The sequence below is a fragment of the Hyla sarda genome, chromosome 3 (genome assembly GCF_029499605.1).
Source record: "Hyla sarda isolate aHylSar1 chromosome 3, aHylSar1.hap1, whole genome shotgun sequence".
Taxonomy (NCBI): domain Eukaryota; kingdom Metazoa; phylum Chordata; class Amphibia; order Anura; family Hylidae; genus Hyla; species Hyla sarda.
In genome coordinates, this window is record NC_079191.1 from 446,520,841 (window position 1) to 446,533,340 (window position 12,500).

The window sequence follows — 12,500 nt, forward strand, 5'->3', positions numbered from 1 at the left end:
GGTGTCACGTGACTGCATAAATATATTCAGAAATGCCTTTTATGCCTTTGTGAGTAGCTGCATATTGTAAATCCTTATTGAGTTCTCCCAGACGTGTCTATCAGGACGGTATATTAAGTTGTCGGGATGACAATGAGGACCTCTGCTCGGTTACTTCTAAAAGCCTTCAGTGGCGGATCCAATCCCCGGGTTCTTATATATTTGTATAATGAAAGCTTCGGGGATTGATTGTAGAGAGGAGCGATGGCCGGCGCCTTTCATTCTTCCCGGTCTATTGATTGTCCCAGATTTCGGCAGAAGTCCTTTTGTCCCTTCCTTCGGATCTATTACTTATGTAGCGGAAGGTTTTTACATGCGGTATAATATAGTGAGAGCTTTTTGATGCATTATTTTATGGTCCCCGGAGTCTGATGTTCTGTCTATAACATCCACCTCTAAGGCAATGACACAGTCTGACTTTCCGGGGATTCTTGAAGCAAATTTTTCCTGAATTGTGGGAGGTAGATGATTCTAATTGTGAGACACAAAGACAACCTGTATCCTTGCTGGCCACATACTGGAGATTATAGACTGCAGGTCATATCATTGCTGGCCACATACTGGAGATTATAGACTGCAGGTCGTATCATTGCTGGCCCCATACAGGAGATTATAGACTGCAGGTCATATCATTGCTGGCCACATACAGGAGATTATAGACTGCAGGTCGTGTCATTGCTGGCCACATACAGAAGATTATAGACTGCAGGTCATATCATTGCTGGCCACATACAGGAGATTATAGACTGCAGGTCGTGTCATTGCTGGCCCCATACAGGAGATTATAGACTGCAGGTCATATCATTGCTGGCCACATACTGGAGATTATAGACTGCAGGTCGTATCATTGCTGGCCCCATACAGGAGATTATAGACTGCAGGTCGTGTCATTGCTGGCCACATACAGGAGATTATAGACTCCAGGTCGTATCATTGCTGGCCACATACAGGAGATTATAGACTGCAGGTCATATCATTGCTGGCCCCATACAGGAGATTATAGACTGCAGGTCATGTCATTGCTGGCCCAATACAGGAGATTATAGACTGCAGGTCGTGTCATTGCTGGCCACATACAGGAGATTATAGACTGCAGGTCGTATCATTGCTGGCCACATACAGGAGATTATAGACTGCAGGTCGTATCATTGCTGGCCACATACAGGAGATTATAGACTGCGGGTCGTGTCATTGCTGGCCCCATACAGGAGATTATAGACTGCAGGTCGTGTCATTGCTGGCCACATACAGGAGATTATAGACTGCAGGTCGTGTCATTGCTGGCCCCATACAGGAGATTATAGACTGCAGGTCGTATCATTGCTGGCCCCATACAGGAGATTATAGACTGCAGGTCGTGTCATTTCTGGCCCCATACAGGAGATTATAGACTGCAGGTCGTGTAATTGCTGGCCACATACAGGAGATTATAGACTGCAGGTTGTATCATTGCTGGCCCCATACAGGAGATTATAGACTGCAGGTCGTGTAATTGCTGGCCACATACAGGAGATTATAGACTGCAGGTCGTATCATTGCTGGCCACATACAGGAGATTATAGACTGCGGGTCGTGTCATTGCTGGCCCCATACAGGAGATTATAGACTGCAGGTCGTGTCATTGCTGGCCACATACAGGAGATTATAGACTGCAGGTCGTGTCATTGCTGGCCCCATACAGGAGATTATAGACTGCAGGTCGTATCATTGCTGGCCCCATACAGGAGATTATAGACTGCAGGTCGTGTCATTTCTGGCCCCATACAGGAGATTATAGACTGCAGGTCGTGTAATTGCTGGCCACATACAGGAGATTATAGACTGCAGGTCGTATCATTGCTGGCCCCATACAGGAGATTATAGACTGCAGGTCATATCATTGCTGGCCCCATACAGGAGATTATAGACTGCAGGTCGTGTAATTGCTGGCCACATACAGGAGATTATAGACTGCAGGTCGTATCATTGCTGGCCCAATACAAGAGATTATAGACTGCAGGTCGTGTCATTGCTTGCCATATACAGGAGATTATAGACTGCAGGTCGTGTCATTGCTGGCCACATACAGGAGATTATAGACTGCAGGTGGGATCATTGCTGGCCCCATACAAGAGATTATAGACTGCAGGTCATGTCATTGCTGGCCCCATACAGGAGATTATAGACTGCAGGTCGTGTCATTGCTGGCCACATACAGGAGATTGTAGACTGCAGGCCGTATCATTGCTGGCCCCATACAGGAGATTATAGACTGCAGGTTGTGTCATTGCTGGCCCCATACAGGAGATTATAGACTGCAGGTCATGTAATTGCTGGCCACATACAGGAGATTATAGACTTCAGGTCGTGTCATTGCTGGCCCCATACAGGAGATTATAGATTGCAGGTCATGTAATTGCTGGCCACATACAGGAGATTGTAGACTGCAGGTCGTATCATTGCTGGCCACATACAGGAGATTATAGACTGCAGGTTGGGTCATTGCTGGCCCCATACAGGAGATTATAGACTGCAGGTCATGTAATTGCTGGCCACATACAGGAGATTATAGACTGCAGGTCGTGTCATTGCTGGCCACATACAGGAGATTATAGACTGCAGGTCATGTAATTGCTGGCCACATACAGGAGATTGTAGACTGCAGGTCGTATCATTGCTGGCCACATACAGGAGATTATAGACTACAGGTTGTGTCATTGCTGGCCACATACAGGAGATTATAGACTGCAGGTCGTATCATTGCTGACCCTATACAGGAGATTATAGACTGCAGGACGTATGTTCTATGTAATGTGGGGATATGAAGTCTCTGAAAATCATCTTCATTACAAAGTCAATGAGCCTGAGATGGTAACATCATCCATGACAAGAGATAATGAAAGACAGGAGAAGTGTGGAGACTGATGGGTGGTTAGTGATGGCAGAAGTGTGGAGACTGATGGGTGGTTAGTGATGGGAGAAGTCTGGAGACTGATGGGTGGTTAGTGATGGGAGAAGCCTGGAGACTGATGGGTGGTTAGTGATGGGAGAAGCCTGGAGACTGATGGGTGGTTAGTGATGGGTGAAGCCTGGAGACTGATGGGTGGTTAGTGATGGGAGAAGCCTGGAGACTGATGGGTGGTTAGTGATGGGTGAAGCCTGGAGACTGATGGGTGGTTAGTGATGGGAGAAGCCTGGAGACTGATGGGTGGTTAGTGATGGGAGAAGTCTGGAGACTGATGGGTGGTTAGTGATGGGAGAAGCCTGGAGACTGATGGGTGGTTAGTGATGGGAGAAGTGTAGAGACTGATGGGTGGTTAGTGATGGGAGAAGCCTGGAGACTGATGGGTGGTTAGTGATGGAAGAAGCTTGGAGATTGATGGGTAGTTAGTGATGGGAGAAGTCTGGAGACTGATGGGTGGTTAGTGATGGGAGAAGTCTGGAGACTGATGGGTGGTTAGTGATGGGAGAAGCCATGAGAGTGATGGGTGGTTAGTGATGGGAGAAGCCTGGAGACTGATGGGTGGTTAGTGATGGGTGAAGGCTGGAGACTGATGGGTGGTTAGTGATGGAAGAAGTCTGGAGATTGATGGGTGGTTAGTGATGGAAGAAGTCTGGAGATTGATGGGTGGTTAGTGATGGGTGAAGTCTGGAGACTGATGGGTGGTTAGTGATGGGAGAAGCCTGGAGACTGATGGGTGGTTAGTGATGGGTGAAGGCTGGAGACTGATGGGTGGTTAGTGATGGAAGAAGTCTGGAGACTGATGGGTGGTTAGTGATTGGAGAAGTGTGGAGACTGATGGGTGGTTAGTGATAGGAGAAGCCTGGAGACTGATGGGTTGTTAGTGATGGAAGCAGTCTGGAGACTGATGGGTAGTTAGTGATGGGAGAAGTATGGAGACTGATGGGTGGTTAGTGATGGGAGAAGCCTGGAGACTGATGGGTGGTTATTGATGGGTGAAGCCTGGAGACTGATGGGTGGTTAGTGATGGGAGAAGCCTGGAGACTGATGGGTGGTTAGTGATGGGTGAAGCCTGGAGACTGATGGTGGTTAGTGATGGGAGAAGCCTGGAGACTGATTGGTGGTTAGTGATGGGAGAAGCCTGGAGACTGATGGGTGGTTAGTGATGGAAGAAGCTTGGAGATTGATGGGTGGTTAGTGATGGGAGAAGTGTGGAGACTGATGGGTGGTTAGAGATGAAAGAAGTCTGGAGACTGATGGGTGGTTAGTGATGGTTAAAGCCTGGAGACTGATGGGTGGTTAGTGATGGGAGAAGCCTGGAGACTGATGGGTGGTTAGTGATGGGTGAAGCTTGGAGACTGATGGTGGTTAGTGATGGGTGAAGCCTGGAGACTGATGGGTGGTTAGTGATGGAAGAAGTCTGGAGATTGATGGGTGGTTAGTGATGGGAGAAGTGTGGAGACTGATGGGTGGTTAGTGATGGGAGAAGCCTGGAGACTGATGGGTTGTTAGTGATGGAAACAGTCTGGAGACTAATGGGTGGTTAGTGATGGGAGAAGTCTGGAGACTGATGGGTGGTTAGTGATGGGAGAAGCCTGGAGACTGATGGGTGGTTAGTGATGGGTGAAGCCTGGAGACTGATGGGTGGTTAGTGATGGGAGAAGCCTGGAGACTGATGGGTGGTTAGTGATGGGTGAAGCCTGGAGACTGATGGGTGGTTAGTGATGGGTGAAGCTTGGAGACTGATGGTGGTTAGTGATGGGTGAAGCCTGGAGACTGATGGGTGGTTAGTGATGGAAGAAGTCTGGAGATTGATGGGTAGTTAGTGATGGGAGAAGTGTGGAGACTGATGGGTGGTTAGTGATGGGAGAAGCCTGGAGACTGATGGGTTGTTAGTGATGGAAACAGTCTGGAGACTAATGGGTGGTTAGTGATGGGAGAAGTCTGGAGACTGATGGGTGGTTAGTGATGGGAGAAGCCTGGAGACTGATGGGTGGTTAGTGATGGGTGAAGCCTGGAGACTGATGGGTGGTTAGTGATGGGAGAAGCCTGGAGACTGATGGGTGGTTAGTGATGGTGAAGCCTGGAGACTGATGGTGGTTAGTGATGGGAGAAGCCTGGAGACTGATTGGTGGTTAGTGATGGGAGAAGCCTAGAGACTGATGGGTGGTTAGTGATGGAAGAAGTATGGTGATTGATGGGTGGTTAGTGATGGGAGAAGTGTGGCGACTGATGGGTGGTTATTGATGGGTGAAGTCTGGAGACTGATGGTTGGTTAGTGATGGAAGAAGCTTGGAGATTGATGGGTGGTTAGTGATGGGAGAAATATGGAGAATGATGGGTGGTTAGTGATGGGAGAAGCCTGGAGACTGATGGGTGGTTAGTGATGGGTGAAGCCTGGAGACTGATGGGTGGTTAGTGATGGGAGAAGCCTGGAGACTGATGGGTGGTTAGTGATGGGTGAAGCCTGGAGACTGATGGTGGTTAGTGATGGGAGAAGCCTGGAGACTGATTGGTGGTTAGTGATGGGAGAAGCCTGGAGACTGATGGGTGGTTAGTGATGGGAGAAGTATGGTGATTGATGGGTAGTTAGTGATGGGAGAAGTGTGGCCACTGATGGGTGGTTAGTGATGGGTGAAGTCTGGAGACTGATGGTTGGTTAGTGATGGAAGAAGCTTGGAGATTGATGAGTGGTTAGTGATGGGAGAAGTGTGGAGACTGATGGGTGGTTAGAGATGAAAGAAGTCTGGAGACTGATGGGTGGTTAGTGATGGTTGAAGCCTGGAGACTGATGGGTGGTTAGTGATGGGAGAAGCCTGGAGACTGATAGGTGGTTAGTGATGGGTGAAGGCTGGAGACTGATGGGTGGTTAGTGATGGGAGAAGCCTGGAGACTGATGGGTGGTTAGTGATGGGTGAAGCTTGGAGACTGATGGTGGTTAGTGATGGGTGAAGCCTGGAGACTGATGGGTGGTTAGTGATGGAAGAAGTCTGGAGATTGATGGGTGGTAAGTGATGGGAGAAGTGTGGAGACTGATGGGTGGTTAGTGATGGGAGAAGCCTGGAGACTGATGGGTGGTTAGTGATGGGAGAAGCCTGGAGACTGATGGGTTGTTAGTGATGGAAACAGTCTGGAGACTAATGGGTGGTTAGTGATGGGAGAAGTCTGGAGACTGATGGGTGGTTAGTGATGGGAGAAGCCTGGAGACTGATGGGTGGTTAGTGATGGGTGAAGCCTGGAGACTGATGGGTGGTTAGTGATGGGAGAAGCCTGGAGACTGATGGTGGTTAGTGATGGGAGAAGCCTGGAGACTGATTGGTGGTTAGTGATGGGAGAAGCCTGGAGACTGATGGGTGGTTAGTGATGGGAGAAGTATGGTGATTGATGGGTGGTTAGTGATGGGAGAAGTGTGGCGACTGATGGGTGGTTAGTGATGGGTGAAGTCTGGAGACTGATGGTTGGTTAGTGATGGAAGAAGCTTGGAGATTGATGGGTGGTTAGTGATGGGATAAGTATGGAGACTGATGGGTGGTTAGTGATGGGAGAAGCCTGGAGACTGATGGGTGGTTAGTGATGGGTGAAGCCTGGAGACTGATGGGTGGTTAGTGATGGGAGAAGCCTGGAGACTGATGGGTGGTTAGTGATGGGTGAAGCCTGGAGACTGATGGTGGTTAGTGATGGGAGAAGCCTGGAGACTGATTGGTGGTTAGTGATGGGAGAAGCCTGGAGACTGATGGGTGGTTAGTGATGGGAGAAGTATGGTGATTGATGGGTAGTTAGTGATGGGAGAAGTGTGGCGACTGATGGGTGGTTAGTAATGGGAGAAGCCTGGAGACTGATGGGTGGTTAGTGATGGAAGAAGCTTGGAGATTGATGGGTAGTTAGTGATGGGAGAAGTCTGGAGACTGGTGGGTGGTTAGTGATGGGAGAAGTCTGGAGACTGATGGGTGGTTAGTGATGGGAGAAGCCTGGAGACTGATGGGTGGTTAGTGATGGGTGAAGCCTGGAGGCTGATGGGTGGTTAGTGATGGAAGAAGTCTGGAGATTGATGGGTGGTTAGTGATAGGAGAAGTGTGGAGACTGATGGGTGGTCAGTGATAGAAGAAGTCTGGAAACTGATGGGTGGTTAGTGATGGGAGAAGCCTGGAGACTGATGGGTGGTTAGTGATGGGAGAAGCCTGGAAACTGATGGGTTGTTAGTGATGGAAGCAGTCTGGAGACTGATGGGTGGTTAGTGATGGGAGAAATCTGGAGACTGATGGGTGGTTAGTAAAGGGAGAAGCCTTGAGACTGATGGGTGGTTAGTGATGGGTGAAGCCTGGAGACTGATGGGTTGTTAGTGATGGAAGAAGCCTGGAGACTGATGGGTGGTTAGTGATGGGAGAAGTATGGTGATTGATGGGTAGTTAGTGATGGGAGAAGTGTGGCGACTGATGGGTGGTTAGTAATGGGAGAAGCCTGGAGACTGATGGGTGGTTAGTGATGGAAGAAGCTTGGAGATTGATGGGTAGTTAGTGATGGGAGAAGTCTGGAGACTGGTGGGTGGTTAGTGATGGGAGAAGTCTGGAGACTGATGGGTGGTTAGTGATGGGAGAAGCCTGGAGACTGATGGGTGGTTAGTGATGGGTGAAGCCTGGAGGCTGATGGGTGGTTAGTGATGGAAGAAGTCTGGAGATTGATGGGTGGTTAGTGATAGGAGAAGTGTGGAGACTGATGGGTGGTCAGTGATAGAAGAAGTCTGGAAACTGATGGGTGGTTAGTGATGGGAGAAGCCTGGAGACTGATGGGTGGTTAGTGATGGGAGAAGCCTGGAAACTGATGGGTTGTTAGTGATGGAAGCAGTCTGGAGACTGATGGGTGGTTAGTGATGGGAGAAATCTGGAGACTGATGGGTGGTTAGTAAAGGGAGAAGCCTTGAGACTGATGGGTGGTTAGTGATGGGTGAAGCCTGGAGACTGATGGGTTGTTAGTGATGGAAGAAGTCTGGAGATTGATGGGTGGTTAGTGATGGGTGAAGTCTGGAGAGTGATGGTTGGTTAGTGATGGAAGAAGCTTGGAGATTGATGGGTGGTTAGTGATGGGTGAAGCCTGGAGTCTGATGGGTGGTTAGTGATGAAAGAAGTCTGGAGACTGATGGGTGGTTAGTGATGGGTGAAGCCTGGAGACTGATGGGTGGTTAGTGATGGGAGAAGCCTGGAGACTGATGGGTTGTTAGTGATGAAAGCAGTCTGGAGACTGATGGGTGGTTAGTGATGGGAGAAGTCTGGAGACTGATGGGTGGTTAGTGATGGGAGAAGCCTGGAGACTGATGGGTGGTTAGTGATGGGTGAAGCCTGGAGACTGATGGGTGGTTAGTGATGGGAGAAGCCTGGAGACTGATGGGTGGTTAGTGATGGGTGAAGCCTGGAGACTGATGGTGGTTAGTGATGGGAGAAGGCTGGAGACTGATTGGTGGTTAGTGATGGGAGAAGCCTGGAGACTGATGGGTGGTTAGTGATGGGAGAAGTATGGTGATTGATGGGTAGTTAGTGATGGGAGAAGTGTGGCGACTGATGGGTGGTTAGTAATGGGAGAAGCCTGGAGTCTGATGGGTGGTTAGTGATGAAAGAAGTCTGGAGACTGATGGGTGGTTAGTGATGGGTGAAGCCTGGAGACGGATGGGTGGTTAGTGATGGGAGAAGCCTGGAGACTGATGGGTTGTTAGTGATGAAAGCAGTCTGGAGACTGATGGGTGGTTAGTGATGGGAGAAGTCTGGAGACTGATGGGTGGTTAGTGATGGGAGAAGCCTGGAGACTGATGGGTGGTTAGTGATGGGTGAAGCCTGGAGACTGATGGGTGGTTAGTGATGGGAGAAGCCTGGAGACTGATGGGTGGTTAGTGATGGAAGAAGCTTGGAGATTGATGGGTAGTTAGTGATGGGAGAAGTCTGGAGACAGGTGGGTGGTTAGTGATGGGAGAAGTCTGGAGACTGATGGGTGGTTAGTGATGGGAGAAGCCTGGAGACTGATGGGTGGTTAGTGATGGGTGAAGCCTGGAGGCTGATGGGTGGTTAGTGATGGAAGAAGTCTGGAGATTGATGGGTGGTTAGTGATGGAAGAAGTGTGGAGACTGATGGGTGGTCAGTGATAGAAGAAGTCTGGAAACTGATGGGTGGTTAGTGATGGGAGATGCCTGGAGACTGATGGGTGGTTAGTGATGGGAGAAGTCTGGAGATTGATGGGTGGTTAGTAATGGGAGAAGCCTGGAGACTGATGGGTGGTTAGTGATGGGTGAAGCCTGGAGACTGATGGGTGGTTAGTGATGAGAGAAGCCTGGTGACTGATGGGTGGTTAGTGATGGGAGAAGCCTGGAGACTGATTGGTGGTTAGTGCTGGGAGAAGCCTGGAGACTGATGGGTGGTTAGTGATGGGAGAAGTATAGTGATTGATGGGTAGTTAATGATGGGAGAAGTCTGGAGACTGATTGGTGGTTAGTGATGGGTGAAGTCTGGAGACTGATGGTTGGTTAGTGATGGAAGAAGCTTGGAGATTGATGTGTGGTTAGTGATGGGAGAAGTCTGGAGACTGATGGGTGGTTAGTGATGGGTAAAGCCTGGAGACTGATGGGTGGTTAATGATGGGTGACGCCTGGAGACTGATGGGTGGTTAGTGATGGGAGAAGTGTGGAGACTGATGGGTGGTTAGTGATGGGAAAAGCCTGGAGACTGATGGGTGGTTAGTGATGGGAGAAGTGTGGAGACTGATGGGTGGTTAGTGATGGGAGAAGTCTGGAGACTGATGGGTAGTTAGTGATGGGAGAAGCCTGGAGACTGATGGGTGGTTAGTGATGGGTGAAGCCTGGAGACTGATGGGTGGTTAGTGATGGGAGAAGTCTGGAGACTGATGGGTGGTTAGTGATGGGAGAAGCCTGGAGACTGATGGGTGGTTAATGACGGGTGAAGCCTGGAGACTGATGGGTGGTTAGTGATGGAAGAATTCTGGAGACTGATGGGTGGTTAGTGATGGGGGAAGTGTGGAGACTGATGGGTGGTTAGTGATGGGAGAAGCCTGGAGACTGATGGGTGGTTAGTGATGGGTGAAGACTGGAGGCTGATGGATGGTTAGTGATGGAAGAAGTCTGGAGACTGATGGGTGGTTAGTGATGGGAGAAGTGTGGAGACTGATGGGTGGTTAGTGATGGAAGAATTGGAGAGACTAATGGGTGGTTAGTGATGGAAGAAGCTTGGAGATTGATGGGTGGTTAGTGATGGACGAAGTCTGGAGACTGATGGGGGATTAGTGATGGGAGAAGCCTGGAGAATGATGGGTGGTTAGTGATGGGAGAAGCCTGGAGACTGATGGGTGGTTAGTGATGGAAAAAGTCTGGAGACTGATGGGTGGTTAGTGATGGGAGAAGTCTGGAGACTGATGGGTGGTTAGTGATGGGAGAAGCCTGGAGACTGATGGGTGGTTTGTGATGGGATAAGCCTGGAGACTGATGGGTGGTTAGTGATGGAAGAAGTCTGGAGACTGATGGGTGGTTAGTGATGGGTGAAGTGTGGAGACTGATGGGTGGTTAGTGATGGAAGAAGCTTGGAGATTGATGGGTGGTTAGTGATGGAAGAAGTCTGGAGAGTGATGGATGATCAGTGATGGGAGAAGCCGGGAGACTGATGGGTGGTTATTGATACAAGAAGTCTGGAGACTGGGTGGTTGGTCATGGGTGAAGCCTGGAGATTGAGGGGGGGGGGTTAGTGATGGAAGAACCCTGGAGGCTGATGAGTGGTTAGTGATGGGAGAAGTCTGGAGACTGATGGGTGGTTGGTGATGGATGGCCTCTAGAAACTCCTAGGTGGTTAATGGAGATAGAAGCACTTTGGAGACTGATGATAGATACTTGTGATGGAACTGATACATGAAGAGTGTTGGAACAACAAAGGGAACTGATCTGTGAAAAGACAGGAAACAGAAGGCTGATGGTTGGAAACCCGACATAGAGAGTTCTGGAAAATATGCTGATAGGTGGTGATATTTTAGGGGAGAGGGACAAGATGACCTCAGGCAGACAGATAGAGGTTAATGTAAGAAGACTGTGGAACATCTCTGAATTACGATAAACACCTTGTTTGTTTCTTCACCGTCTCTTTTATTTTCTTTTATTACTTTACTATATCATTTAGGGTCAGTTATTAATTGAGGTTTCCATTTATTTCACAGGTTCGGTGGACAAAAACTGCAGGCAGTGCATCAGAGAAGTTCCAGGAGACCTCCATCTACAACGAAACATTACGCATCGAGAAGGTCCAGAGGATGCAGGGAGGTCGATACTATTGTAAAGCCGAGAATGGGGTTGGGGTCCCCGCCATCAAGTCCATTCGAGTAGATGTGCAGTGTAAGTCATTTTAAGGCAGCCCAGATTATTCCCACAGTTCTATTGTGTACTCGACTTTCTGTGAACCCAACCAGGACTCAACATGATCTGATCTCATTCTGTGGAGTAAAGGGACAGAAATATGTCCAGTGACATTTACATGACCCCCATTGGTCTATATCAGAAGTAACAACCACTATACACACCATTGGTCTATACCAGAAGTAATAATGACTATACATCACCATTGGTCTATACCAGCAATAATAACCACTATACATCACCATTGGTCTATACCAGAAGTAATAACCACTATATATCACCATTGGTCTATACCAGAAGTAATAACCACTATATATCACCATTGGTCTATACCAGAAGTAACAACTACTATACATCACCATTGGTCTATACCAGAAGTAACAACCACTATACATCACTATTGGTCTATACCAGAAGTAATAACCACTATACATCACCATTGGTCTATACCAGAAGTAATAACCACTATATATCACCATTGGTCTATACCAGAAGTAACAACCACTATATATCACCATTGGTCTATACCAGAAGTAACAACTACTATACATCACCATTGGTCTATACCAGAAGTAATAACCACTATATATCACCATTGGTCTATACCAGAAGTAATAGTAAAGTAGTATAGTCCTAGTGATATAGTATAGTTCTAGTTATATAGCATAGTCTTAGTGATATAGCATAGTTCTAGTGATATATTATAGTCCTAGTGATATAGTATAGTCCTAGTGATATATTATAGCTGAAGTGATATAGTATAGTCCTAGTGATATTTTATAGTCCTAGTGATATAGTATAGTCCTAGTGATATATCATAGTCCTAGTGATATAGCATAGTTCTAGTGATATATTATAGTCCTAGTGATATAGTATAGTCCTAGTGATATATTATAGCCGAAGTGATATAGTATAGTCCTAGTGATATTTTATAGTCCTAGTGATATAGTATAGTCCTAGTGATATATTATAGCCGAAGTGATATAGTATAGTCCTAGTGATATTTTATAGTCCTAGTGATATAGTATAGTCCTAGTGATATAGCATAGTCCTAGTAATATAGCATAGTCCTAGTGATATAGCATAATTCTAGTGATATATTATAGTCCTAGTGATATAGCATAGTCC

General features: G+C 47.9%; 1 protein-coding gene across 3 annotated transcripts in view; it reads left to right on the forward strand.

Moving 5' to 3' along the window:
- The window catches only part of MDGA1 (MAM domain containing glycosylphosphatidylinositol anchor 1), a 429,239-nt gene that overhangs the window by 198,265 nt on the left and 218,474 nt on the right, over nucleotides 1-12,500 (forward strand). For all 3 annotated transcript variants that reach the window (XM_056568671.1, XM_056568670.1, XM_056568672.1), the window contains exon 3: nucleotides 11,177-11,351. In XM_056568671.1, coding sequence (XP_056424646.1) covers nucleotides 11,177-11,351 — 175 coding nt within the window. The remainder of the gene's footprint in view (nucleotides 1-11,176; nucleotides 11,352-12,500) is intronic.